Raw genomic sequence first — 25,114 nt, forward strand, 5'->3', positions numbered from 1 at the left:
CAAAGTGACAAAAATACTGCCACTAGTGTTTTTTATATAGTCAGAGTGGAACGCAAAGGTTAAAGAAAATTTAACTGTTTGGAAAAGGCAGAAAACCTACTCGGCAGTCTGAATTCTGATTGGATGATATAGGAAAAACACCTCCATGATTGTGACTAGGTGGTTGAAAAACACCCACACACTCTATTAGGTGCATATTTATGTCTGATGAAAGAAATCACCATCCATAGAGATACAAATGCCCCAAATGACCCATTAGCAGTTATGTATGTGTGTATGTATGTATGTATGTATATATATATGTGTGTGTGTGTGTGTGTGTGTGTGTGTGTGTGTGTTAGTGTTGTATTTGGCATAGAGTTGGATCAGATTAAACATATTAAATGAACTTGAATAGACAGAGGCGTGTTAATACCAGGTGTAAAGCCTACATGTAGAGACTTAACACATTGCTGCCATCATGTATAAACCTCAGGAAAATTGTCAGCTTTTATGTATATATAAAATCATGATTTGGGTCTAGACCACTTGAGTGACTCATAGCTAATTCTGCTGAGCTTGAAAGAGAGAGGAGTGGGCAGATAAGTAGATTAACTTGTGAAGATTCATGGACTGTTTGAGTCACTCCCAGCCCCCCTTCACAAGCACTCACTCATCGTAAACCTCTGTGGCTCATGTACAATTTGTGTTGAATATGATAGAGCCTTTTTGAAGCTGCGCTCCTCCTATGTTCATCTGGTTACGCCCTGTGAACCTCGCCTGCCTTCTTTTTTAGGTCTCTACAGAGCTTGTCATTCATCTTTCATTTCCCTCATCTCTCTCTCGCTCTCTCTCGCTCTCTCTCGCTCTCTCTCGCGCTCTCTCGCGCTCTCGCTCTCTCTCTCTCGCTCTCTCTCGCTCTCTCTCTCTCGCTCTCTCTCGCTCTCTCTCGCTCTCTCTCGCTCTCTCTCTCGCGCTCTCTCTCGCTCGCTCTCTCTCGCTCTCTCTCGCTCTCTCTCTCTCGCTCGCTCTCTCTCGCTCTCTCTCTCTCGCTCTCTCGCGCTCTCTCTCGCGCGCTCTCTCGCTCTCTCTCTCGCTCTCTCTCTCTCTCTGCCTTGGCTAAGCTGTTTGTTGCTTTATTTTGACTTAGAGCCTGGAGACTACAGTAGATGTATGTGTGTGCATGTCAATCACTCATCCCTCCTCAACACTTAAGTGTTCCATTGAGCAGCATGCTCTGTACTCTTCTTTATCGGTGAATGAAAGGGAAGCATGGTTGCAGGCAGTGAGTCTTGGTTTGGTCTCTGTTGTTATTTGCAACAACTGTTAGTCTGTTAAGCCGTGTCATACATACAAGAGGTTGCGTAGACCCTAGTCGACTAATCGAGTATTCAACGCTATGGGAATCTGTCAAACAGTTGAGGACAGTGCCTGAACTTTGCAATGAAATGCAGTGGAGAAACTAGTAGTAAACAGGCAGGAGAAAGGAAACAATTGTTATGCTAAACACAAAATCCAAAGTACTTTTAGTGTGGAGTATTTTACAAGCTGTTTGTGAGCTCGTAAGAAAGACTGTGTAGGTTTTAAGAACTGCCTACTTTAACAGGAAAGGGAGGGTTTGACTGCCATACAGAACAACCAATCACAAACCCTGGTTTTGTGCAACAGCGGGGCAGGTTTACATGTTTGATTATTGCTACTAATGAAAACAAAATGCTTGTTTGCTTTGCCTTACTATGAAGGGCATTCTGTCAATGTGCAGAGATGACTCTTGGTGCCTGTTGTAACAAGCTGTTAACATGATTAAAAAAAATATATATATATGAAAAGACGCAACACGGTGTTATTATATAAGCCTCAAATTTATTTATTTTTTTTGCATCATTTGACAACACTAGCCACTGACCACCTTCACTGGTTTGTGTCTGTGGTAAAATGATTTATTGTGCCTCAAATGGCAAGTCTTCTGTTCTCATAAATTTACATTGAAATGTTATAACTGTCTGATTCTGAAACGTCTCTCGTCTATTAACTGATAATGTAATACCGTATTTCTTCTCCTCCAATCAAATCCTGATGGGTTTAATCAAGACCTGCTGTAAATAATTTCCCACATGAATATCCTGTTTCACTTTGAAATATTATTGAAGGAAAATGCATTATGGTTTCCATTTCTTGTTTACTTTAATAATCAGATTTTTTTTGTCTGTGTGCACAAACCTCTCCAACATACATTCAAGCAGATCCGTATGAGTCTTACAGGCATCAGTAAGAGGTGAATTAGAATGAGTTAGTCTGAATATGAATAATAATTGAAGCAAGAGCCAGATTTTGTTACTATTCAGTTCTTCATTCCTCAGCTGAGGAATTAGATGGATGCCAAGAGAAAATGTGATTATTGTTAATATTGTTACTGTTTTGGGACTGCCTGATCTTTACACGTTGATGTATTCTGTTCATGATGTGATTCACATACTGGCATCTGATGCGACACATGCAGTAAACGTTAATCCCTGTCTTTCTCTCCGTCTTTTCCTCTGGACTATTGTTTTGTCATGTTTTTTCTCCTAACCACTCCTTAACCAAAATGGCATTGGTTAAATGTGAGGAAGCTCTTTTATTATCCACAGATGGGCCGAAGTGCTCTTGGAGAAGTGCGTGGGTGGAGCTGAGGGGAGTCAGTGCAAATGAAACAGGATCACAATGACACAGCTAATGGACCATTTCAGATGTATTAACATTTGCTAGCTATCAAAGGCGTGCAGAATTCACTCACTCATTGACTGTGTAACTGAGAGCATTTATAAGCATGAAATTCCTTGTATATAACTGGTCACTATAATCAATTAAATTATGTTTAAAAATGTATTTCATTTGACCTTCACTTCAGGTTTTGGTTAGCAGTTTGCATGATAATATAGGACTGATCTGAACAGCATTCTACAGGCTTCAAAAGCGTGTTGGTATTTACAAATGAATACCCAAAAATTTGTTCTCAATCACCTTTAAAAACTATTTTTTTTTTTTCAAATTAGCCATCATTTTAGGCTTGTGACTGCAGGTCGTAATAAAGATGGGCAGCAGTAATTTATTAATAGAACAAGGTAAAAGGGTGATGACACACAGGAACTGATATCAGCCGTGGTGTAAGGCATGAAACCTACCAAGCAGTGCTCAGATAAGGATCTTTAGGTTTACAAATTTGACATGATGCATCAGACTTAACTTCATGGTTTTGCATGATATTATGATGCATACAACTAAACCAGCTCTTTTTAAAAGATATTTCCCCCCCAATTTTCTCCCCAATTTAGTTGTCTGCAGTTCCACCCACTAGTTAGGACTCCCCCCAATCATAAGATGCCAACAACATTACGGGGGCAAAGGCCAGAACAGGCTTCCTCAGAGACCTGTGAACTGCTACCGCATCTTTTCGAATTGCTGCTCACACAACATCATTGGACAGCTGAACGCTCTCTGAGGAAAACAGGCATCTGAGAAGTAGGGAGGAGGCCCATACTATCCACCCAGAGTGCGAGGCCAAATGTGCTCTTGGACTCCCGGCCACAGATGGCTGTAGCATCACATGGGATTGAACTTATCTCCTGATGACAGGTACAACGCTTAGATTGTTGTGCCTCTTGGGAACTCCAACTTATTTATTATATAGCGTGAAGGTCAACACATTCTTCCTCTGAGTCTCATGAAGCATAATTTTCAAAAAACCTCTAACACTCATTTGACAGCTCAGCACACTTGGAGGAGAACACTAACTGCCAGTTCTGTTTGTCAGCAGACAGAGTGATGAAAGGGAGCACCATCTTACCCATGTAGAGAGAGCGAGACCGATTCTGCTGTCTTGGACTCCTGACTACAGGTGCCTCTCCGGAAACTCACTCAGATGTGTGCTCCATTCAGAGCTCAAGTGCTCGAATTATTCTGACCAGCCCTAGATGGTGATAATTAGGGGTGGGAATCTTTAGGCACCTCATGATTCGATTACAATTCAGAGGGCCGTAATGCGTAATTTCAGCCTCTTAAAACAGTCGAACGTTGAGAGACATTTTACAATAACCTGCTCTACTTCTGAGGAAAGGTTTTCTGGCAGAGATGGAAGAAACACGGCTATAGCTAAAGTTTAAAGCAAAGAAAAGCAAATCTGCATTTTCGTTCATATTTTTAGCCTATACTAGACATTAAATGTTTATTTCCCGCACCTCTAGTGATGATGCATATTTTGAGCTCTTCTGCTGCTCTCTCTTACAGTAAGAGCCTAAGGACTCCCTAGCTTTTCACTAAATTATTTTGGAGTCTTTAATAGGCTTTGCGAGGTTTGTTAGTGTTAAGTCTCAAAAACATAGATTTCTTTAAAATAATCAGTTAATTACTCCTTTTAATAAGAGGATACGAAAACCCAGCATGAAATACATTCAATGGAGAAGGTACAGAGGCAGGAGTGTGGGAGAGGGAGACCAAGTGAGATTTATTGTGCTAAGAGTACCTGCCTTTCATGATGAGCTAAGGCCTAGCAGACCATCCAGTATTCTCCAGCACTTTCCACTGGCACAGGACTAAAATTTTCCACTGATGTTGCACAGCCTCTCAGTTTAAATTTGATCTGAAGTGAATTTGAACCAACTCTGACCAAAAGTTATGCAGTCTCATGAAGCTCCATCTCAGCTTCTATAGAGCCCAAGTGTTTAGAAGCACTTGTGCCCAGACCTAGCCACCACACATACAAACACATCTTTGTTTAGTCTGCCCCTGTTTTTTGCTTGGTACTTCAGAGGAAACCAGGACTGCATGTACAGCTGCACTGTTCAGGGCTTTTAAAAAAAACAAGCCTTCTCTTCGCCTGCCTGGTTTTTTAAACATTGTGCCAGCAGGGGACCCCAGGGGCCTACCCGTGAGGTCCTGTTTACCCACGGCCTGCAAGTTTGCGCTGCCATCAGGGCACCGACCAGGTAACCACGCAAACCGATGGCAAGAATGGCATCCTGTGAGGGGTAAATTAGAACAAGATCCACTTTTGCTGGTTTAAAGAGAGAGGTTTAAAGCTGCTGGGAAGAATAAAGTTACTTTTGTGAACAGTGTAAAAGTTGTTAGAATAAATTCTTGATGGACCCGCTTCAATAACTAACTGACTTATAGGTGTATTGATTTGGATGTTGCTTGTGATTGGCTATGCCTGTTCTTCCACATTCTGCTGGAGTGAGTAGGAGTGGGAGGAAAAATTTGATGCAGTATATTGTGATACTTTGGGTTTACAATTAATATCAATGCATGGAGGACCAAATAATATTTTATTACAGAGAACATCAATCCATAGAAGGCCAGTATGGCTGCAGGTTATCATTCGTACAAAGTAGGAGCTCTTCATATAACTAATCAGTTGTTTGAAGACTGAGTCCAGCTGATTTAAAAAACAGTGGAATCAGCTGTGCTTCTGCTTGATTGAATTGAAAGCCTGCAGCCACACCAGCCCTATGTGGGTAGGATTAGTGACCCCAGTTTTATTAGTTTCTTGTATATTTAACTTGTAGTAAGCACAATGGTATGCTATTTGATTGATTATAGATTATCTATTTGTGTCTTATTCTACTATCTTTTTCTGGCGAGACGGGCTTCTGTGACTGGAGTCAGTCATTAGATCAGTGGTGTGGAACTGAGGGCTGGATACCAGCACAGTTCAGAAAGCACACCAACTAAACCTGGTAATTAACGGATGAGTTGAATCAGCTGTGCTTAACCAGAAAAATCACCAAAGTGTGCATCAGTCGGAGACCAGAGTTGGATAGTGTAGTGGATAACATGCTTGTCCTGCATGCAAGAAATGTCATGCTTACTATTTTATTAAACTAATGTCACTTGGTAAAACATTCAATAAAAGTGGAGCATCTACTACTTTTTTAAATAAATGTAAATGTTGATATAGTCCTATTCTTATAGTTCTATACAAAGAGTTTAATAAGATAAATTGTAAAACTCGCCATGCTTAGCATATCGTAAAACCTTAAGTATTGCAATAGAATTCTATAGTGACTCAAGTCTCATGATAATGTATTGTGGGCCCTGCAGCAATTCCAACCCTTTATTTGTCTGATAGTCTGAGAGTGTTGGGAATATTTGAGTTGGTTTAGAGGTTTTGGGTATGCTTTTTTGGGTATGATTTTTGAGAGGCTGTGCTTTGTAGGAGGATTAAGGTGATAATGTAGTGTTCATTCTGGTACAGCATTGTGATTTCATTTTCTTCCTGATTTATGATTAAGACTACCCTGGTCCTACATAAGAGGACATTCTACCAAGAGTAGTATAGTATCGCTGTTAGTGTTATAGAGTTTCTCAGTTCTAAAATCAGTTTGTTTTTCTCTCCAGGTGCCTTTCCCAGCTCTTCAAGGGGAGGGGGTGGAGTTTCTGGGCCGTGCTGATGATGCCATCATCGCTATTTCCAACTACAGACTCCACATCAAGTTCAAAGACTCAATCATCAATGTAAGAGCACAGCCCACGCACGTCACAAGAGGATGCTGTGTTGAATTGGACCTGCTCTTAAGCAACCATGGCTTTTACTGATCTTTTTAAACATATCTGAAAAAAATTGTACATAAGAAAGATGATGAAATATTTTGACATGCTTGCACACTTTTAACATGCACACTCTCCTCAGGTAGCATCACTTGAGTGAGTTTAACTGTAAAATGTGGGGAAAAACCCCAGAAATGTAACCGACATATGATTTGCATGGCCACCAAGCCTGTTCACCATGAGTTATACCAGCATTTGTGCTAAAGTTTGCATTATAGGAGTAATGAATGCTTTTATCAGCTTCCCTGCAATCACTTTGGTAGAGTTCCTAGGCCACCCACTATGGAAACTCTACCCTTGCTCATGCAGTGCTCTTGGTTAAAGTTGCTCTGAGCCTTTTATCCTAATTCCCCAGCTGCTGTAAGCTAGATTTCTGAGGAGGAGGAGACCTTTTTAGTTCTCATCTCAGCGAGGTGAAGCCTTTCTCGAGCCACTGTTGGCTTTTAGCCCCCGATGTGAAAGGCTGCTGGTTTTTTCACGGCACACCAAAGAGTGAGTGAGGTCATGTTGGGCTCTCTTACACTTCAGCACAAATGACCTGAGTGTTTGCCATTTATTAGCTTTGCTGAAATTACAGCGTCTGAGGTTACATTTAGCACTCAAAAATGTAGGGATGCACCAATTTGCTCTTTCTAGGTTGAAAATGATGACCTCACTGTGACCGATATCAGTAACTGATAATTAGCATATATTTTAAATTTAAATATTTTTTTATAGATTCATACTTTAATATATAGATTAAATGTTTGCGTATATATTATCTATATATTAAATGGGTTCCTGGTCAGATTACTTATTTTGTTGATTTAAGTAAAAGTAAGTTAGGGTGCCTTCTACAGAGAATACACCTCTCTGCATGTTTTAATGCACAAATGTATTTACTGTATTTAACATGTATTAGGAGGAAGAAATAAAACAAATTGTGGCTCATTTCATATATATTGTTTACTCTATAAATAACTAGAATTGTGCAATACAATTAGCAGAAAATGATACATGATACAGACACGAGTCAACAATTTTACTTTTGAATGAAGTAGCATTACTAAGTTAGTAGGACGAAAAACAGGCTAAAGTTGCAGGCTTCAGATCAAGTGTCATGGGAGTTTGACAGACCACATATGTCTATGTATTAACATCACACATGCAGGCTTAAAAAGAAATGTTTAGATCTCAAATGCACTTATACACTGATGAAGAGATGGTGGCAATAGTAGATGATTCACGTACACCCTCAGAAGACACATCCTTCACCAACTTTTAATTGCATTCTCCTTGAACACACTTCCAATCAGATTCATCTTGTCGGGGAAGGGGTTCCGAACCACAAACGTGCAGTTACACATTTCGACCAGGGAGGCCTATAAATCCGCACATCTTACATGGTGTGGCTTTAAATTGTCTTTTTATCATTATGCTTAACCTGTAATGTAGCAATAATAATATCGGAACAATTCATGTTTTGTTGGAGAAGATACTCTGTGTAGTGTATCTTAAAACCCCCGAAGGGGGAAGTTTCTGACAATTAAATCATGTGGCTTGTTTGGCAATTGAGAGAGATGCACTTTCTCAGTGATTCACAATACTACCGTTAGTCAGCTCAAGCCTCTATCAGATAATACAGAATACTGCAGCCAGTTTACATTTGACACATTTGTTCATTTGCTTGCATGCCTTACCCTTTACATTTGACATGTTAAACTGAATGTCATGAGTATTTGTCCTTCTGTCTCGTCACTGCAGTGATGTGTTTTCATAATGTTGCCTTACGCCATGATCACAATGACCCTGTGACATAACCTGTGCTGTTTTTGACATAAGTGACAGGAGCCAGTTTTGCTCCTGGTCCCTTTAACTCATGGTTCTGTTTGTCCTCAAAACACCCACACATTCCCTCCTCGTTGTCCTGAAGTCTGGAGGCAGATGACCAGCCTGATAATCATTAAAGCAGTGCCAGACTTTACGGGATCTTTGCAGTGTCAACCATGACTGCCTTAGCCCTTATTCTTTATTCTTTTTTTTCTTTTTTGTTTTCTTTTTCTTTTTTCTAAGCTGCATAAAAACCAGAGACGGTTCAGCTCAGACTTACCCAGAATCCCTAGAGGCAGGTTGCGTCAACCTTGAGGCAACTGACCGTGTCCTGTTTTGACCTGCCTGGCTAAGTTGAACTTAAAGACGAGCTTTGTGTTCGTTTGCCATGAATAGCCCAGTTGGCCTGAGATGGCTACAGCAGCTATAACAGAGCACTCATATCTTACTCTAGCTAATTTGTTGGGAAGGGGTGATTATGAATGTTTCTTATCATGACATCAGTGATTAGTGTGATCACTCATGTTATTCTGATATTATCACAGTGTTGTTAAAAGATACAGAAACAAAAAACATTTTCAAATCATTTCTCAACAAAGGTACTGAAAAAATTTCCAACGTATTGCATTTTTAGATTTTTTAATGAAATCTCATTTCTTGAACAGCAAATAATCTGCAGTTTAAATAAATGTGATCTGATCACCAGCTCTACTGTCTTGGACAACATATTGGAAGGGTATTACAGCAGTAAGCTACTTAAAGGCATTGTTAACGTTTTAAAAAAATGTCCTAAACATTACCAGAATTATTACATTTCAAATACTCCATAACACAAAGACCGATTGCTTTCATGTTTTTCTTCATTAGTGTTCTCACTACAATACCCAGCATGCATTACACAAATACTGTACATGATGGAACCATCCCTGTGGTGTCAACCAATCCTGACTGCTAGTGTTGTCGCCGATAGGTTAACAAATACAACGAAGCTAGCATTATTGCCACTCTTACCTCAGTCGTTTAACAAAATCGTAAAGAAAACTAAGAAAACTCTTATATCTTTATTCAGCACAAACTGGGTACCAGCAAAATGTTTTAACCCTTTCAGCCAAGGTGCTGAACAGAGTTATCTAGTCAGTCAAATGGCTACCGTGCTGACTTTAGCTTTTAGCTTGTTGTCCTCCTAATCTGATGAGGCGTTTCTGTCATTTGAGTAATCCATTTCTCTCAATGGTAATGATGATTTAAAGATAATTATTAAAGTTATACAGCTGCAAAAAGGTATTTGGCTCTTTAGCAGCTCGCAGTTATTTTCCATCCATCTGTATTCACCAGCTAACACAAACAGTTGTAGTTTTTCAAAAGCTCCTACCACCTTCAAGATGCATCATCGGAAGGGAGTTTTCCTACTCTTAACTGGAAAATCTCACTCTAAAGGTTACTGGGACACTGCTGTAGGCATGGTTAACAGATGTAATAAACTACTATTCACATCATTCTGCTTACAAACTCTGAATTTACAAAAGATCTGAAAGATTTGGTACGAATCTGACACTTCAAAAGTTGCACCCATCACCCGTCACCAGCTCACTCTTTTGTGTATTTGAGAAACCTATTCTTACTGCCTGACTTATTTCATGCCATATATAGCTTAGACTCCGTTTTCTTTTATGTAGCCGCTGCTTATTTCCACATTTGCATTGCCTTTCCATTTAAAAGTCCACTTTCTTTGTCCTTTTTGCTCAGTCATTTTTTTCTTTTTTTCTGCCTGTTTTATCCCCCTTTTGTCTTCCCATCTTTTGTCACCTACTCTCTCTTTTTCTCTCTCTCCCCTCCCTCCCTCCTTCTGTCTCTTTGTCTGTGTCCTGGTGTGTGGTAGATGTACCCAGGTGTGGACACTGAGATTTCTGTGAGTACTTGCACTTGTCCTTCCATTTCACATCTCTTCCTCCTCTTTCCCACAATAACATCCTTTCTTTCATTTTTTTTTTCTTTTGTTTTTTTTTTGGGGGGGGGGGGGGTTAGTCCCGGGCCAATAAGGTGATCTCATTGTGTTCTGAATAGTCTTTTCCACTTTTAAGCTGGAATGTCTACTAGTGAACGAATAGCAGTGACATACCTAATGCTGGAAAGTATGGATAAAATTTTATCATATTTTCTAAATATATCAATGTATTAGATAGTAGTGGGCTGTATGGCCAAAAATGTACAGGCGTCTGAAATGTAACTGCTGCAACTTCAGCTTCATCGATTTTCTGAAGTCATTCATCTCTTTTGGGCGTCCCATACACTTGTGCCTCTGACCACAAAACACTGGAGAATATTACAGTTATACAATCAATACCAGCTGGTCCACAGTTGCTGCTTTAGATGTCAGCGTAAGGCTAAACTCAGAAGATGAGCTGTTTCTTTACGGTCTCCTGCCTCAAAAACTAAGTGGACTCCTGCTGATGAAACTGACTAGACAGGTCTGAGGTGAGGTGATATTGGGTCTGTATTTAAATTTTAGATGTGACAAACATCCCTTACTCAGCCTCTCAGCTAAACTAGATAATGTTACTGTTTGGCACATATACAAAACTTATACCTGAGGAAGATCTCAACCAATAACTAAGATGAACCAGTATACTGATTGCAACTAGCATCAGATGATATTCAAGTTAAAATGAATGAAGTTGAACCATGAATTTTCTCTGTACTCTAAAACGTCGTACACACCTTACATAGCTTGTGGTGTTCTGTTTTCTTCTTGTAATATTACACTTATTCATAAAAGTTAACTAGACAGAAAAGAAACTTAGTGTTTTTATTTTGTAGAAATAAATTCTGGAAAAATGACTCAATGGAAAATTCAGTCATGTGATTTATCTGCTTATTTGGACTTGGCAGGTTTGTTTTGATTAAAACGAACACTGGTGAGATTGCGCTGTTGGAACAAGTCAGAATATTTTGCGCACCAAAGAAGCACATTGAGACCCCTTGAGCAGGTTGGTCTTACTCCGCTGCAGTTAGCTTGATGTATGAACGCAGTACAAACCAAAGATATCTAAACAAACTAAAGACAGAACAGATCATCTCCTGTCTACAGAACCTCTTTGGTATGTGGAAAAGATGAGTTTCTGATGCTGTTTTGATGCATGCATGTGTTTTATCATCTCTTCATGAGCTCAAAATCAGTATTTCTAATATGTATAGTTTTGGTTTTAAAACAAGGGGAAGCACAGTTGAGGTCATTATAAAATACTTGTTATACACATTTTTCAGAACACACACACATTATTGTGTATTAAGGTGCCAAGGTTTTTTGTTTTGTAAAAGCAATAAGCCGCTTGAGGCTGTTAGTGATTTCACAGTGCTTTGTGCCATGCAATACCACAATCCCACAATGAGTCTCATAGCTTGTTGCTCTAATATACCAAGACAGATAAAAAAAAGTTTGTTCAACATTTACCGTACATCATAAAATCTGGCCGGTCAGTTGTCATCTTTTACTTGTGTTACTTTATTTACATCTTTTGGTTCGATGTTAAACATATTAGTGTGAACACTAAGCAAACCAGAACTAAAAGGGAAAGGAACTGCAAGTATAAGCACACACTCTGTTCTCATCAAAGTAGAGAGGTGGCTACTATTTTAGTGGTGCAACTTTTTTAGCTGATGCAGTTGTCTGGAAATCAAGGCTAGGACTTTGGTACAATGGCTGGTCTTTGATCAGCGCTAAAATGCAGCTTGTGGCTGAAGCACCACTGATACTGACCCCAATTTTTAAAAAGCATGCTGCTGTTTTCAGAAGCCATGGATAGAAACTTGCTTTATGATGAGGGCTGCATTTTCCTATTGGCTTGTGGCAGGCATGTGATCTTTAGCTGTGTTCCATTGCAGGTTCCTCTGAGGTTGATTGAAAGTGTGGAGAGCAGAGATATGTTCCAGCTGCACATCATCTGCAAGGACTCCAAAGTAGTAAGGTAGGCATATTATACAATGGGCATGGGATCATAAAGATGCCCCATACGTTTCATCAGTATTCAACTACCTATATTTAGTAAATACCCCATGTGTATTAAATGTATGTGCGTGTATGTGAGTAAGCAACAGAAGATGAGAGGAAGTCTATCATTGTGAATAACATGATGGCTGTGATGGTCAACAGTACACGTCTTTGGCTCAGCAGCATGTGGCTTTGAGTTCTGTTGCTTTTATATACCAGTTTTGCAAAATAAAAAAAGGTGAACCAAAAAAAAAACATTGCATCAAGCATGCTTTTTGGAAACTCCTTCCACCAAAAAACACATTAATTAGCCCTGTGTATAGAGCCAGATAGAGCCAGAAAACTGTCACAACATTGGGTTCGGATTAGCTTTTTCAACACTTACCAGATTAACCTCAATGGGCCTCATTCACATACTGCTCTTAAGAAGAATGATCTTCTTTTTCCCCCACTTGCGCAGTTTTCATGAAGGTTCTGATATTCACCAGTTTTCTTATTAGTTCTCTGGATACGAGCAGAATTTATGCTCACACAAGAGCACAAATGTGTGAACAATTCTGTGGTTTAAGAGCATGCCTTCAATCTGGTGTAGATTAGATCCTTTCTCAATAAAAAAAATAGAAAAAATGCAGGATGATATTGGTGAATGAGCTGTGGTCTCATTTTGTTCCAGGTAGACTGTAAAATATTTCACAGACCATCTAATTAGCATAATTCTTGTGGAGTCCCTCAAGGTTCAGTTATAGGATCTTTGCTTTTCTCTTGGTACATGCTACCCCTAGGAGATGTAATTAGGAAACATAAAATTTTCATAGTTATTCTTATGACACCCAGTTATACTTTCCATTCCTTCTGATGATCAAGACTCAAAGGAAATTGGAAAACTGAAATATACTGATTATTGGTTCAAAACTTGGTTCTTTAGCTTCTTATGCCAAACATAAAGTAAACCTGGGTGTGATCTTGAAGAATCCCACATGTTAAATGCAGTCACAAGAGAAATGTTGCTAAAGTTTGGCCCTTTTCTACCTCGGAGCGACGCAAAGAAACATGTTCATGCATTTGTTACAAGTTGATCACTGTATTGCTCTGCGTGGATTGCCTAAGAAAGTAATGGCACATTAAATTAAAGAAAGCACATGTAATTTTGGTCAAAAAAGCAATTACAAAGTAAGGACCATTTTTGCGGTCTCTAATATTTTAGGTTACGCCTGTTACACTCTGGTTTTCCTACAAATCTGGGACATTTATGTGTCAAAAATGTACTAAAATATACACATTTGCTTTTGCTCTTTGTCCTATTGTCCTGGCCCTCCCCTGCAGCTATATTTCATTATAATGTGGCACTGAGACACTCAGATAAAAATATGTACAGTCAATTTTGTATTCTTCCATCTTTTCTTCATCTGTTCCTTTTTTTCTCTTCTTCTCCTCTTATTTCACAGCTGTCAGTTACAGACTGAGGTACTGTGTAGCTGTGTGTTGTAGGCTCATGCTCACTCCTCAGTGTATGACAGCTCTTTTCTGAAGGGGTGCCATGTTTCCAGCATGTAAAGTGCGGTACCTTTGTGCTCAGGGCTCCTGGGATGGTTTTGGGGGTGGGGTTGGGGGTGTGCTTTTTGGCTACAGAATGCCTGACCGGAGAAAGCGACTGGGAACAACTCCCCATTTTTTGTTCACAAAGAACACTCTGTGTCTGAGGTTCTAGTTCTGCACACACACACACACACACACACACACACACACACACACACAGGAACAATATGTACTCAGAAGTTGTAGCATCTGTAAAACTACAAAGTGCTTAGTAGCTTCTCATGCCCTTGCAGAGCATTGTGTTTTCTAGACTCAAGAGTTTTCAGCCAATGGGAACATATCCTTTTGCATCCTCCCATTACTGTAATTAAGCTGTTTATAAATGAGTAATTTGGATCAGAGACAAATATGATGGCGCCACTTTGTGTGTGTGTGTGTGTGTGTGCGCAGTCCAAAACAAGAATATGTGGTCTCGTTCTAGAGCTTAAAATATGTCTAAGCCCAACATCCATAGGAATGTTTCATTTTTAAAGGACTTTATCACTGTACTATGCAGAAGTCAGAGACCACCCTTCCTCTGTTTAATCTCCGGTTACATTAAACATATATAATATATGACCGATTACATTTCATATATATAATTTTTCTGTAGTGTGAGCACTCTTTGCCTTTATTACAGCTTCCATTCTTTTCAGAAGACTTGCTTTCTGTTTTTGTTTGACTCTGCAAGGATTTATCCACACCCACAAATTTCTTAGAAGTTGAATCTCAGAAGTAATTCAAAGCTCATCCAGTGGTGTTGAGGTCTGGACTTAGGGGTGGCCAGTCTATTGTTCTGAGAACACCTTGACTTGATTGACAGCTACACATCCTTTTAGAACCATAGTGTTGATCTGTTGTCTCACAGTGGAAGGATGGACAGAAACACTTGTTTTTTTTTCCCATTTTTTCCCCAAAAACATCTTTTAATAGAAAGGAGAGGTTTAGGATTGAACAGATGAAGGCAAATGTTTTTCTATGTCATCACTACACGTGAGATCAATGCAGTGTAAGAAGTTTATCCAGAACCAGTTCTAGAAACCTTTAGTGTGCTGTTCTAAAGCACTGCTTGAAGGATACATTTGTTAAAATGATTTAAACAGAATTTTGCTGATTTGTTTATAACTTGGGTGCTATGAGCCCTATGCTTAGACATATCAGGTTCATATCAGGTGTAATGTTGAATATATTGTGTTTGGTGATAATGGCAGTTTGAGTCAGTTTCAGACTATGGTCAGATAGAGTTCAGACTGAAATATGAGGCCCAGTTAAAGCTCACTTGCCCGTTCTCTGGTGCTCTCTCTGTCAATAGTTACTCTTGTCATATCACTATTTTCTAAATGCATTAAAGACAAATAAGCATGTTTCTAATGCAGAGTAACTCAAATCTTGTAAAAAAAATGCACTAGCTGCACGTTTACCCTAAAGCAAACGCCTTGAAATTTGATGTAATGGTTGATAATTACGATGGTGCTTGTGTTCCCTCAGGTGTCACTTCTCCACGTTTAAGCAGTGTCAGGAGTGGCTGAAGAGGCTAAACCGGGCTATTGCTCACCCCACCCGGCTGGAAGACCTGTTTGCTCTAGCATATCATGCATGGTGCCTGGGGGGCTGTGCTGACGATGAGGACCAGCACCTGCATTTGTGTAGACCAGGTACAAATGCAGTTAGCTGATTACTAATACTTTGCATACATATTGTGGCACTTGATGTTCATCAGCCCTGCTGCCAGTAGTTTTAACTTTATTTAAAGGCACATATTGAAACTTTTTTTGTCCCAAAGGTGGATTAAACACCTGATGGACCACTTTAAATTAATTTTTTTTTCTGTGATTTTTTTTTTTCTTGTGGTTCTGTGAACCAACTCCTTTACATCTATCCACCTATTGGGCTGTAGCAATTTGGCTCCACCCATTCATATTTAAGGTCTGTGGCGCTTTTTCTATGAGGCACAATACAGGACTGCCCATCACAACAGAGCTCATTTACATCAGTTCTAAAAACACTAACAAAAAGTATAGCCTTTTCTTCTAACTGATGAAGTGAGGTTGGAAAATGGTCGTGTAAAAATAAATGACCATTTTTATTACATAAAACCACACAAATGTTCTAAGTATATATGGGCCCTTTAATAATGTCTGTGCTACTGAAATTGTTTGAACATACTCATGAGTTTGAATTAGGGATGCACCAATGTGGTAGGCTGATGTTAATGATATATTTCATGCTGTATTGATTACATAAACAGTTATAAATGTAGAAAAATGAACTAAAATCATGTAACACTTATGTAGGGGGTTACAAATGCAGTAAAAAGAATAAAATGCTGACTGTTGCATAAATATTCTGCGCCTCTGGAGTTCAGTAAATAAGTCATCAAATCAGCTTGAAGTATAAGTCAAATCTAAACATCTGTCTGTTACCAGTATTTTGTAAATATCTGTTGATCTGGATCTGGAGATACAGATGTCCGATATCATTGTGTATCTCTCTTTTAGGTGAACATGTTCGACACAGGATGGAGATGGAGGTGAAGCGGATGTGTTTTGATATGCAGAACGCCTGGAGAGTGTCCGACATCAACAGCAACTACAAGTATGGGGCACACACAGAATACAAAACCAAAGCCAGGGCTTCTATTTTCCTCAGTTGTGTGTATGTGTTTATATCCCTGCTGCCGACTTCCTACTTGACCATTATTTTGATTTTGCTGAGGGAGACGGAAGAAGGGATAGAGAAAAAAATAGTGTGGATGAAAGGGAAAAGACTGGTGTTTTGACTAGGCTGGAATTACTGTCCAACTCTGTTATTAGGTTGAGGCAGCACTGATTATCATTTTGAAGGGACGGAGCAGTGGGGAAGTGTGTGTGTGTGTGTGTGTGTGTGTGTGTGTGTGTGTGTGTGTGTGTGTGTACGTACATGTGGTGAGACACCATAGAGGTGCTTAATTAAAGCAGGCCAGGACCTGCTGTGTTCTATGAGTCAGCAACAGCACACCTCAGTCAACGGAGTGGTGTGTTTCTGTGTGTGTTGGTGGGTTTTGTTCCTGGTTCTTGTTTCCTCTGTGCCCATTTTTTCTACCCCTCTCCCTGTGTGTCTATATTTCCATCTGACTCTGCCTGAACCTCCCTCAAGGCATTAAGCGATAGTAGAGATTCTGTACTAATTGAAGTAAAGGTTGGAATTGAAAGGAAAAAAAAGGAATGCAATAGCAAGGAGAGGTGGAAAAAGATTGAAGTAAGGTGGAAAAGGTAAAAAACAACAAAAAGTAGGACCAAAGTTAAGTTGCATTGAAGTTGCAATGCATTAAACAGTTTCAGCCAAACATGGCCAAAAGTGGCACTTTCTGTTTTCGACCAGAAGAGATAAAAGATTGATAATTTTGGCCAGGGTTAAATAGGTTGACGATAAAGTGGCAGAATCTAACATTAACGAATAATTTGAATGATAATCAAAATGAAATAATAGTGATTAAAAATATGGTTTGTTTTTCAGCCTAGATGCGACAGTTTAAGCCTGAGCATAACAGTAAAACACCGTCTGCTGCAGCTGTTCTCTAATTCTCTGTTGGTTCTTTTTCCCATCTTGGTGATTGTCAGGCTTGAGGCATCATCAGCATTATATTAATTCAGTAATATAAATAAAGTGACAAGTTAGGTATAAAAGAATATTTTCTTTTGGTTACAACATTAAAGCGATAAGTGACTAACAGTTCTTTTACCGGCTTCAGCACATTTTCTGATTTTGACCCTTCAACCCATCCATAGTAGTACGGGCTAAAGCCTGACTACTCGCACACTGTATTTTGCTATGATAGAATATGTAATGTGAGCCCCTCTTGGTCAAATACAACTTTTGAAAAGCTTTTGAAGTGATACCTTCAGGTGATAATGCTGGGCAGTCCTTGCAGGAAACCTATTGATAAATCAACGAGTAACAAACTAACAAAAGCAACAGCAATGAGTGGGGTTAATTGTGATTCATTGTTTGAATCATTTGAGAGCCCTAATTAAAATTATATTAAAGTACAAAATACTCACCTCTCCGTGCTCAGATCTGGAAAGCGTTTATGTTTATAATCTATAATCTGCTCTGCCTGTGTTTACTTTGATGTGTAATTAACTCAGACAAGTCTTCCACTCATCATGTACATTATGAACACTGTAAATCACAATGATGTCCAAATGCATTCATTGTAGATTTGACCATATCTTTAATTTGTCCCTTTTGTGTTTCAGACTGTGTTCCAGTTATCCTCAGAAGCTGCTGGTGCCAGTGTGGATCACTGATAAAGAGCTGGAAAGCGTAGCCTCTTTTAGGTCCTGGAAGAGAATCCCAGTAGTAGTGTACAGGTAAGACACACTCACCCAGTTACACAAAATGTGATGTGAATGGGACATTTTCCAGTGCCATATCTTTTCTGAACAAATGTTTGTAGTAGTCATGGTCATTAATGGAAAAAGAATGTGTAACCATTAATATTTAGTAACTAATTAAAGTACTAAATATTAGCAGTCACCTCAACCAAATGTCCAAAAAATAATTCCGTTCCCTCCTCCATCAATAGAACATTGTTTTACGGTAAGTGCTGTTTGTTGTGGGTTTTTTTTTTTTTTTTTTTGGAGAAGAGCAGTGGTTTCCTCCATCGTAATCTCTTATAAACACCACTCTTATTATTAGAGGTTTTCATACAGAAGAGTGAACACTGGTGTTGTCAAATGCATGATATGCGTCCGCATCCTTCGCGGTCACCTCAGGGCTCTTTATTGTTTCTTTGAGGATTCTTTGTTGACCTTTTGTAGCATGTCTACTAATAGAGAGTCTTCTACCTGATTTATTTATGCCCAAAGCTCATCTGTGTTCCTCTGAAATCTCTTTTGATCAGGTGTTTACATTTAAACAGTGCAGAATTCTGTGTTGAACATCAGGTACACACTGTTGTGTGGGTTCGTCTTTGACAGGCCAGATCCAACATCCAAGAGCAGGAGCACTTATTATCCCAGAGGTTTACATATAAACATATGGCTGTGTAAAATGTGCTTGATGCTTGTTAAATAAGGCATGAAGATATGGTGACAATAATGGATAATTCACTGACATCCTCTAAAGCAGAGGTCACTAATAAGTGGACCAGACCCAGACACTGTCCTATGCAGGCCTGGACTTACAACTGATTAACTGTGGAGAATTGTTTTAATTTTGGTGGTCCTATTTTTATCGACGCAACTTTTCTAGCCTTTACGGTAGCTTTAGCGGCCTGAAAAACTCTCAGACTAGTCGCTTTTTATAGAGATTTCTCTTGTACTTAAGATCTGTCTGACGTTTTGGTGCTACAAGACTGATGTAGCTAAACAAGTGATGGGTCCTATATCCTGTGTCTAAGTCATCATACACTTGATTCAAACCACTTCATCAAAGTAACCTCATATACACTGACTTACGAAGCTTTCTGAAATGGAGTGAAATACCATTACATGTAAAAACAGACAAACGCCATTCTACCCACCCCAAGAGAGCGAGGCCAGTTGTGCTCTTTTGGACTCCCAGCTATGGATGGCTGTAGCCTTGACCAGGGATCGAACTCACGATCTCCTGATGATGGGGCCAACGCTTAGACTTTTTGATCGTTTTTTTTTTAGTCGTCCTTGCTTGCAGATGTACAGTATGTTGTGCATGGTTGTACATGAAAGGAATAGGGAAACATTTTACATGCAGAGCAGACATTTTAAATTCACAGTCAAGTTTAAGAGCTGCTCATATGTGTGTATGTATTCCTCTCTCTTTTTCTCTGTCAGGCACCAGAGGAATGGGGCGGTGATAGCACGTTGCAGTCAGCCAGAGATCAGCTGGTGGGGTTGGAGGAACACAGAGGATGAATATTTGGTGACCTCCATTGCTAAAGCCTGCCTGCTGGACCCGGGGTCCAGGGCTGCCTACACACCTGCCTGCCGGCCACGTGGAGATGGACCTGACTCCTCTGACAGCGACTTTGGTAAGACACCTACAAGTGATATTTTGCCTTTATTACAGCTTCTGTGCTTTTTAGGAGACTCATTTAGAGTTTTTTCAAAGAAATCTGCAGGATATTGATATCTGCAGTAATGAATTCTGGATTCTGGAATGGTCAGTGCATTGTTCTGAGAACACCAGCAGCTTCTCCTATACATCATTTCTGTCAGTTTTCTTTCATGGTTTTTAGTAGTGGCCAAAATGTAACCCCCTATGTTTTTTTCATTTGACTCCTCTCTCCTTATGCCACTAGATAATTTTGAGAGGAGAATAAAAATAATCTCCTGAAAAATTAATAACTTGTACTTAATAGCTGTTTTGACTGGACATTTCGGTTGAAGGTTGATCTGTTGCGCAGGACTGTATTTGGATCATGTTAATTGTAAACTGTGACTGTTCCATTTTTACTTGGAGAAATCTCCTTTCATTATGAGCACTGCATTCTGATGTTAGAGGCCTGGTGTTGGGGAGATGTGCTCTGTCTCTTTTATGCTGTCCAGTGTTCAGCAAATGAGCAACATGAATAGATGGAAGTCTAAGCCAAGAATCTGCCTGAGTACCATTAGTCCTGGTTATAGCATAGAATCGGCCTCGGTTAATTCTCTAATGGTTCCAGTTCTCTTGGACAATAAAAGCATATAGCCTATTCAGGCAAACATAACCACTTGGTGGAGAGCCATTAGTAATTAGTTGCTGTCTCACACACACATGCAGATAGTCACACACTCTTTTTGGAGCAGAAGATAAATGGTTACCAGTTTGAAGCGGATACAAGACGGCAAAGTAGTAATGGCTCTTTTGTTTTTTGCCATGTTTGCACAATGGTGGCCAAGAATAGTGGGGCGTGTTATGGGAAAGGTCATCTGTGTAGTCTAGCGCTCACACATACGCACAACAGTTGGTCACTTTCTCTTTCACACAATGCATTTTGCAGTTACGGGAATGAGGAAATTAGATGTTGCATAAAGTCACAGCGTGTGTTGATGCCGGATGTCGCCGCTGGTGTTCATACCTTAATTAAAAACAATGGTTTGGAATTTTGGACATACCTGCTCCAGCTAATCACTTTCTTCAGAAGTTCTTGATTGGCTGGATGAGGTGCGTTAGTGTTGGGTAAAGAAAGGGGCAGCATATTGGATGTAGGCTGAAACTAAACTCTCTAGGAAGAGATGGTGACCACTGTTTTAAACTATTCGTGTGGAAAATAGAGTGAAGAGGTTTTGATGTGGACAGTATGCTGTGTCCTGCATGAAGGTGTCAACATGCCTTTTATTGATCAGATCACATTCAAATTTTTCCCAACTGCATGAAAAGCAAAGTGTAAACACCCCCATAACACATTTTCAGATAACAATCGGGTTACTCAAACCACATTCAGAGAAGGTCAAAGACAGATCTTGTGCACATTTTGAAGTATAAACAACATGTTTTCATTATCCATATGCAAAGTGAGCAGAAAAGCTGTTGTCCTAAAGGGGTGTGAAATAAGAGGGTGAACAAAAGCAAAATGGCAGTGAAGTATGTGCTGATGTGCTTTTTATGCTGAAAAAGTACATCTGGATCTGATCTATTCATACTGGGGATGCATTTTAGTGAAAAGTGTATATGGAATACAGCCAAAGTTTATCCAGATACGATCCCGACATACAACATGTGATAACACAAGGTGTAAAGTGTCACAACCATAGAACTGATTCATTTTGTTGCACCTCAGTATATTTAATGTATACATTTAACATGTACAGCATTAAACATTCGAACTTACAACAAAGCATTCATTAAAGTACATTTAAGTTATAAATCACTGTTGTGTTTGGGTACTTAAGTTAAGCATAATTAAGTAAATTGACTGCAGTGGCAATGTGTCTATGTGGTTATGGGGCCAGCTCCTCTGCAGTGGTCATCAGAAAGAGCCTCTATTGATTTTGCTAATGCTCTCTGTCTCTCCTCTCTTTCCGTTCTATTTCTTGTCTCTCTCGCTCTTTCGATCTTTTTGGTTTTTTTTCTCTTTCTCTCTGTCTTTCTATCTTTCTGTCTCTGTCTTCCTTTTCTTTCTCTCTTTTTTCTTTTTTTTTTTTTGTCTCTATCTCTCTCAGACTCGTCCCTGACAGGCGGTCCTGGTCCTGACGCCAGTGCTGCACCACAGAAGCTGCTGATTCTGGACGCACGCTCTTACACTGCTGCAGTGGCCAACCGCGCCAAGGGTGGCGGCTGTGAGTGTGAAGGTAAGTGCCACCCTCTCTCCTCACTACGCTCGCTGTCTTGCCGCAGCCCGGTCAGGGGGCACCTCTCCTGGGTGGAGACGTGTTTGCATGCTGTTGCGCTGTGGACGACCTCCTAGGGCCCTATGATTCATTAACTGTCAGGCCGGTATGACTCTGCATGTGATACAAGTAAACACAGTGGTTTCACTTTAGCAGTTATAATTTTAGCACAAGTACAACATTTGGACTATTTTTTTCAGTATTTAGTGTGCCCACTCTTTGCCTGTGTTACTGCTTCCATTCTTTTCAGGACATTTGTTTTTTGTGACCTGAATTCAACAAATGAGGGATGGTCTCTGATGTTACTGGATGTAGTATTATTATTATTATTATTATTATTTTTATTTTTATATTTTTGGCCAGAAAAGTTTGTTTCTCTTTTCAAATGTAGAAATCTCCCCAAAATGATTTACCAAAATAATCAAATCATGGTGAGAGATTTCCTAAACAGTTGTAGTCTAATTGAATTGCTGTTGGATCACACATTCACAAATCCTCTTAGTGATTTTGAACATTGCTTATAATTGTATCCATCTTTCTGTCTGTAGAATACTATCCAAACTGTGAGGTTATGTTCATGGGCATGGCTAACATCCACTCCATCAGGAACAGTTTCCAGTCTCTGAGAGCAGTTTGCAGTCAGATTCCTGATCCTGGCAAGTGAGTGTGCAATACTAACCAATGATCTTTACACTAACTTCTGTCACACATGCTCTCAGGCATATTACATCTTTAAGGCTTATCATTCAGTAACTACATGGAAAATGCTGAAGAATTAATGACTGAAATATAGAGATGAGGAATGTAAGTGTGGACCCATCTCCAGCTCCTGGCCTTTTGAGGGATTCATTGGTCTCTCCCTTCTGTTATCCTCATTTCTGATTACACATTGTTTAGCCCTTGTGTGGTGTTCGTGTTTTTGTTACTCAGTGGTCTGGTGGTCCCACCGCATGATTTTTTTCTTTTCCCCCCATTCAATACAGCCATAACAACTTGTGTGAAAATACCAGATGTTTAAAATATCACTAGTGTACAGTGTAGGGTTCTCCTTTAGCAGCTGTAGCCAGTTAGCTGCCTGTCCATGTTGTCAGTCCTCACGCACACACATGCGCGCACGCGCACACACACACACACACACACACACACAAACAGCAGGCCATGTAAGAGAACAGAGTGAAGGGACTCAGCACCTCCACAAGCTTACTCTCTGCGGGCTCACCCTAACATCACATATGTAATATAAATGTGTAGGGGGTGAACAGTGTGAAGTCACTGAATGTTATTTTATATGTTCTTCACAGAAAATGAGCAAAGACCAAGGAATCTGAGGTTGAAATAATACATCACATATTTTTTTTCCTTTGGTAAACATTGAAAATGGGTTCCACAGACCTGAACACCATACAAGGGTTAAGAAACCAAAGTCGTTGGACTACTTTAATGAATGGTAATACAACTGTTGATTTCAAGGTCTTGTCATCAGTTTGTTTTTTTTCATCCCTATTAGCCCCTTACACAACCACATTTGGACCAAACACATTTGGTTTCTGTTTTGGACTTGGTGTTAATGATATCACATGTCCAGTGACAAGCTATATGTAGAGTGAGCTCTATGTACAGAGTTGATTCTGCATTGCTTTCCTGGTTTAAAATAGACCCACACTGGCATGGTTCAGAAGTAACTGGGTCAAACTAAATTGAGCACAGGGACTGTGATGTGTCACCATTATGTGTCTCCATTATATAATCTTTCATTTTGGACTATTGTTGGGGTAGATCCATGTAACTGGGTGAAAAAGTCATGTATACATAGTATATCTAATTCTTCATAGCATACCATCATATATATTAAATTCCTACTTTACATTATTTGTTATTAAATGTGCATTTCTAAAGTCTAAATATATTGAAATTAATACAGTATAACTATACACTGCCTTAACTGATTTGGATCAGTCCTAATATTTAATGTCACTTACTTTACTCAGCTGGCTGTCTGCACTGGAGAGCACTCGTTGGCTGCAGCACCTATCTGTCATGCTGAAAGCAGCCACTTTGGTGTCTTCTGCGGTGGAGAGGGAGGGGCGTCCAGTGCTGGTCCATTGTTCTGATGGGTGGGACCGTACCCCACAGATTGTGGCTCTTGCCAAGATCCTGCTGGACCCATACTACAGAACGATTGAGGTGAGGGAACTGCAAGAGGAAACAAGAGTTATGGGGATAATTCCCATCACACAGACAGTCATCTTTTTCCAAGCATGTTTATTTCAAGTTTGGGGAAGGCATCCAAACATGAGCGAAAAGGTTAGATGAGCAGTTCCCAATCTGGCCCTCAGGGCCCCCCAAATTGTCCTTATTTTTGCTCCATTTTAATTAAACACATAAAGAAGAAAGTAAAATATGGACTGTCTGGGGCCTTAAGACCAGGCTTGAAACAGCTGGGCCTGATGAATGGTAAACTTTTGAAATACAAACTTTATACAATACCACTGACCTTCTCATTGTTTTTTACTGACCCCTGATTTACCGTGCCTCACTAAGTCTTTTTCACACTTGCTTTTGTTTGGTTCTGTTTCCATAGGGTTTCCAGGTGTTAGTCGAGACAGAGTGGCTGGATTTTGGCCACAAGTTTGCAGACCGCTGTGGCCACGGGGAGAATGCAGAGGATGTTAACGAGCAGTGTCCAGTCTTCCTGCAGTGGCTGGACTGCGTTCATCAGCTCCTTAAGCAGTTCCCCTGCCTGTTTGAATTCACTGAGGCCTTTCTGGTGTGTGGCCCACCCATCCATTAATGTATCTGTTTATTAATTTCATTCATCTTCCCACCCATCTGCTGTATGTTCTCATCATTATCCTTCTGTCCATTCATTTGGTGTCTCATGTTAGCATCATTCGACAACCCAGAT

At 39.8% G+C, this 25,114-nt stretch overlaps 1 protein-coding gene across 10 annotated transcripts in view; it reads left to right on the forward strand.

Annotated features, from left to right (window-relative positions):
- mtmr4 (myotubularin related protein 4) overlaps positions 1 to 25,114 on the forward strand; it is a 94,022-nt gene that overhangs the window by 62,497 nt on the left and 6,411 nt on the right. For all 10 annotated transcript variants that reach the window (XM_017725134.2, XM_017725131.2, XM_017725132.2 and 7 more), the window contains 10 exons: positions 6,355 to 6,471; positions 12,256 to 12,338; positions 15,425 to 15,591; positions 16,435 to 16,531; positions 18,175 to 18,288; positions 19,732 to 19,928; positions 22,042 to 22,170; positions 22,758 to 22,869; positions 24,198 to 24,393; positions 24,791 to 24,976. In XM_017725134.2, the coding sequence (XP_017580623.1) occupies positions 6,355 to 6,471; positions 12,256 to 12,338; positions 15,425 to 15,591; positions 16,435 to 16,531; positions 18,175 to 18,288; positions 19,732 to 19,928; positions 22,042 to 22,170; positions 22,758 to 22,869; positions 24,198 to 24,393; positions 24,791 to 24,976 (1,398 nt within the window). The remainder of the gene's footprint in view (positions 1 to 6,354; positions 6,472 to 12,255; positions 12,339 to 15,424; positions 15,592 to 16,434; positions 16,532 to 18,174; positions 18,289 to 19,731; positions 19,929 to 22,041; positions 22,171 to 22,757; positions 22,870 to 24,197; positions 24,394 to 24,790; positions 24,977 to 25,114) is intronic.

Source organism: Pygocentrus nattereri, chromosome 23 (genome assembly GCF_015220715.1).
Source record: "Pygocentrus nattereri isolate fPygNat1 chromosome 23, fPygNat1.pri, whole genome shotgun sequence".
NCBI lineage: Eukaryota > Metazoa > Chordata > Actinopteri > Characiformes > Serrasalmidae > Pygocentrus > Pygocentrus nattereri.